The 4,733-nt window shown below is 62.5% G+C and overlaps 1 protein-coding gene across 1 annotated transcript in view; it reads right to left on the bottom strand.

The window, feature by feature from the left end:
- The window catches only part of GALNS (galactosamine (N-acetyl)-6-sulfatase), a 35,511-nt gene that overhangs the window by 15,983 nt on the left and 14,795 nt on the right, over positions 1-4,733 (bottom strand). The window contains exons 9-10 of the mRNA XM_011928076.1: positions 3,466-3,602; positions 2,240-2,342 (exon numbers count right to left, since the gene is read on the bottom strand). Coding sequence (XP_011783466.1) covers positions 2,240-2,342; positions 3,466-3,602 — 240 coding nt within the window. The remainder of the gene's footprint in view (positions 1-2,239; positions 2,343-3,465; positions 3,603-4,733) is intronic.

The following is a 4,733-nucleotide window of genomic DNA, read 5'->3' as shown; positions in this document are numbered from 1 at the left end:
GCCCACAGGGCAGGTGAGTCCACGGGGCTCCGGCCACGGGCCGGCCTGCCGAGCCACACCTTGTGGGGCTGTGGAGCAGGACGGGAACAACAGGATCACGGGCTCGATACCCACGCAGGACACAGATTCTCCCCGGCAGTGGCCACAACAGACAGAAACGTCACAGGGGCCCACTGTCATCTGCTCTTAAGGTGGAAAATAAATTCTGATTTTTCTTTTTATACTCAAATTATGTGTCTAGGCCAGGTGCGGTGCCTTATGCCTGTAATCCCAGCACTTTGGGAGGCTGAGACAGGCAGATCACCTGAGGCCAAGTGTTTGTGACCAGCCTGGCCAACATGGTGAAACCCCATCTCTACTAAAAATACAAAAATCAGCCGGAGATGGTGGCAGGTACCTGTAATCCCAGCTACTTGGGAGACTGAGGCAGGGGAATCGCTTGAACCCTGGAGGTGGAGGTTGCAATGGGCCGAGATCATGCCACTCCACTCTAGCCTGGGCAACAGAGCCAGACTCTGTCTTAAAAAAAATTGTGTTTAATTGGATATACTTAAAAACCCATAAAAATCCAAAGAAAAAAAACCCCAGGTTCCCTTCTTGGAACATTCAGCTGTGGCCCCCTTGGGTCCCATTTGCAGATCAGCAGCTTCAGCCACGCGAGGCTCCTCCCCTGGCCCTCCCCACCCCGCAACGCTCACAGTCCACCGTCCTCATGTTCTGCATCTCAGGCTGCGATTTTTACGAGTAAGTACATCTGTCCCAGAACAAGTGAGTTCACTACTGATGACCCCACTCTGCCTACGGCCATGAGGCCAACCCCTGGGCCCTCAGGACTGCGGTGTCTGCCGTGTCGCCAAGCCCCGGGCCCTCAGGACCGCAGCGTCTGCCATGTCGCCAAGCCCCAGGCCCTCAGGACTGTGGCATCTGCCATGTCGCCAAGCCCCGGGCTGGGGGCTTTCCCTGATGTTTTCTGAGCCCCTGCACAAACATGTTCCAGCAAGGACTGCATGCGAGCGAGACCCCGGCTGCGTCAGCGGTGAGTCTGCCTGCAAAACCTTCCAGACTTTTACAGGCACTGACATGAGCCTGGGAGGCTCAGCCCGGGGGCTCTCGGTGCCCTTCTGGGTGCAGCCCGTCCTCTCTGGACACCAACTTGGGCAAAAGTGGGGCTCGCTGACCTTGTCCCAAGAGGGCCTATGACAGGGACCCCACAGAGGGCCCTGGAGAGGGTGAGGGGGTGCGTGTGTGTCAGTCGGGGACCAGCCCTCCTTCCAGAGGGTTCCACGCACTGCCCGCCTCCAGGTAGCCAGGAAGTACCCATGGTGCTCACTAGAGCGGCCCTGAGGAACCCTGGGGGTCTGGAGAAGGGCAGATCTCGGAGAGGGCCAGGGGACCGATGCCCAGGACGGCCCTTGCAGGCGGCAGTGTTGGGTAAAACCCGAAAAAAGAGTGGGTGCAGGACCTGCACAGGGTGAGGAGAGGTCGAAAACACTCCTGGACACTGGTGCCCTCCAGATGCTGCCCCGTGAGCAGCTTCGCTCCTCACTTCTAATCTTTAGATTTTCCATTAAACTAAATGATTTTCTTCCCAATGAAGGCAGATTAGCAGGGGGTTCATATCTCAAGACTTTGATGCTGGGAGTGGGTGGGGCTGAGAGACACCCCTCAGGAGGGCGTGGGGGATGCTGGAGCGTGGGGATTAGCAGGGGCCAGAGAAGGCCCTGGAGAGGGAGCAGGAGGCTCGAGGCGAGGGCTCGTGGGAGAATGTCTGGCACTGACAATACTGGGGTAGCCTGGGGTGGCAGGAGCCCCAGGCCCTGTGCGTGTAGCGTTTCCCCCTCCCACGCTGGGGGCTGCTGTGGTGACGCCGAGGCTATGGCCCCCATGTAGCACCCGGGCCAAGCAGGCCACGACCCTGTCGCCTCCAGCCTGGGGTGTGGGCGAGGCTCAGGTGCCCTGGCAGGATGGAGAGGCCCATGGGGGCCACCTGACCAGGGTCTGGGCCAGGCTTGCAGCTGTGCCGCGGGGCTGCTGTGTCATCGTGCGGGGCAGGAAAAGGTCCCTCCCTCACCTCCAGCCTGTCAGCTGCCACACCCTGGGCCACGCAGAGGCGGCTGTGGAGGGGGTGGGGCTCCTGCCTGTCTCACCCTTCTGTGTCTCCCCAAGGATGGCGCTCAGGGGCCACGTCTGGACAGAGATGGGGGCAGCTCCGCCCGCGCCCATGTCCCGAGCCCCGTACCTGTCTGAAGTTCTCCCAGGAGTTGGTCCAGGTCCAGAAGTGAGCCTTGTGCTGCCCGAGGGTGGTCGCCATCAGCGTGTCACCGCGGTAATAGAAGACGGGCCTGTCGGACGGGAGGGGAGGACCATGTAATGACGGGAAGGACATGCTGGGTCCACCTGGGGTCTCCGGGCCGTCGTCAGTGGCTCGTGCCTCCGCGTGAGGTCTTGGTTGATACTTTACAAAGATGATCGAAAAGTGAAAAGGCCTGTAAGGTGGCCAGGGCTGGGGTGCCTGGGCGTCCCCTCATTGCTGGTCCTTGGTGAGGCCAGGCCAGGCCCTGGGGAGGGTGGGCAGGCCAGAGGAAAGTGGGTGGCATGGGGTCTCCGGACCATGCTGGGCCTGCGAGGCAGGAACGGGGAGTGGGGGAGGCAGCCGGGCACCGTCTCTCCCCACAGTGACCAAACACTTGTGCCAGGTCCCGAGAGGGGACAAGTGAGCACAACCCCCCTCTATCCTGCCCCGGAAAGCCGGAGGAGGCAGCTGCCTTGGGCCATCCCCACCTTCTGTTTCCCCTCAAGCCTTTGGAATAATCCTCATCCCTTCAGGGCCGCCCAGGAAACGTGGTTTGAGTGAAATGGTGGCTGCTCTCAGGGGTAGGAAATGGACTTTGGACACCAAGGATTTAGACAGAAGTTAAGAGCCGGCCGAGCCGAGCCGAGCCGTGGACTTGGCAGAGCAGCGACTCAGGTGGAAGGAAACTACAGGAAGCCATCAGGCACTGAGAACCAGGCTGGGCGGGGAAGAGGGGTGGGGTGGGCAGGGGCGGCGTGGGCCCGGGTACAGGCAGGGATGAGGCCCCTCTCCCGGCCTCGCCCTCCCTCCTAAGGCTTTCCTGAGAGCCAGGGCCTCGCTGTGCTTGGACTTTCCCAGGGTGGCTCCCGCCCCACAGGCAGGTCCCCAGGTCCTCTCGTCACAGGCCCCCCGCCTCCTTCAGCACTGGGCACAAGCACGCCTGTGTCCGGAATGAGGGGCAGCTGGGCCTGGGGGTCGCCAGGGTGGCTCCCGCCCCACAGGCAGGTCCTCAGGTCCTCTCGTCACAGGCCCCCCCTGCCTTCAGCACTGGGCACCCCACGCCTGTGTCCGGAATGAGGGGGCAGCTGGGCTTGGGGGTCACACCTGATCAGCAGCTCTGGGCTTCACCACTTGGATCCGGGGGAAGGGGCCGGGGCAGTTCTAGCACCAACCTGTCCATCAGCCAGCCCTGCAGGAGGGCGGGGAGGAGATTGAGGCCATCAGTGGCCCTGTCTCTGGGCGGTGTCAGGCCCGCAAGTGCCAGGCTGGTGGTGAAGAGGTCCATGATGCTGCCCAGCTGGTGGCTCACCTGAAACACACGGCAGCAACGCGCTCAGGGCACTCTGCCGGACCCAACGGGGCTGGGGACCAATCCCCGGGGGGACGTGAGCCCCGCTGCCCAGCTGGGTCTACAGATACCCACACATGCGCACATGCCCACAGCAGGGACTGAGCGGAGCCACAAGGCCTGTGAGTGGCAGAAGGGCCTCAAACCAGGCCTCAAAGACCCCAGAGCCAGGCCATGTCGTCACTCCCTGGCAGCCTCCTCTGCCCCTGTGGGTCAGATGAAAGGAGAATCACAGCCCTGCCAGGGAGATGCCAGGAGTTCCCACCTCTCCAGGCCCACCTGTCTGAAGAAGACCGCCTCGCTCTAACACTGAAAGCCCTAACGCCACCGTGAGCCCTGCCCCTTAAGTCAGAGAAGCAGGTGGAGGAAAACCAGGCGTGGAGGGGCAGCTGAGGCTGGACAGGAGCACCTCTGAGTGGCTGTGGCGGGGACGGCTCCTGACACGTCCAGGGAGCTCCAGGACAGGCAGGAGGCTCTTTCCTGCCGTGCCCCGACCCCCAGAGGGCATGGGCACTGGTAACCAGCCATGACCACAGCGTGCCATCTGGCTCCCCTCACTGGCCCTGTCTGCTTAACTCGGGGGCTCCAGGCTTGGGTCACTCAGCAGGGAGACTGGGGAGGGGGTGGACACACATCCCTGCCTGGCAAGCACAGCCTCTGGGGCAGCGGGACAGGGACCACCACCCGCTGCCAAGCCCTGGAGCTCCCACCGAGTGTGGACAACCCTCCCCATGGTCTGGGGCACCCTCGCCGCCTGCAGCCAGCTCCTCACTCGGGCAGACGGAGATCGCCAGCTTCTTCAACAGTAGGGTCCTGGCCTCACAGGGACACCCACTCCGCGCTGCAGCTGCTCACGGGATCTGGGGCCTGCAGCGCCCAGTGTGGGGCAGGGAAGGCAAAGGTCAGCGTTTGCCGGGAAGGTTCGGGGAGCTTTGCAGAGAGTGAGAAGCTTCCCCAGGTCTGGTCAGCAGTGTCTGTGCGACTGCTTCCCACCCTTCTCCTGTCTTTTAAAGGACAGAATAATAAAAGAAATCCAGGCCGGGCACGGTGGCTCAAGCCTGTAATCCCAGCACTTTGGGAGGCCGAGGCGGG

This window comes from Colobus angolensis, unplaced genomic scaffold, assembly GCF_000951035.1.
Source record: "Colobus angolensis palliatus isolate OR3802 unplaced genomic scaffold, Cang.pa_1.0 Scaffold76, whole genome shotgun sequence".
NCBI lineage: Eukaryota > Metazoa > Chordata > Mammalia > Primates > Cercopithecidae > Colobus > Colobus angolensis.
This window is presented reverse-complemented; position numbering and strand designations above follow the sequence as displayed.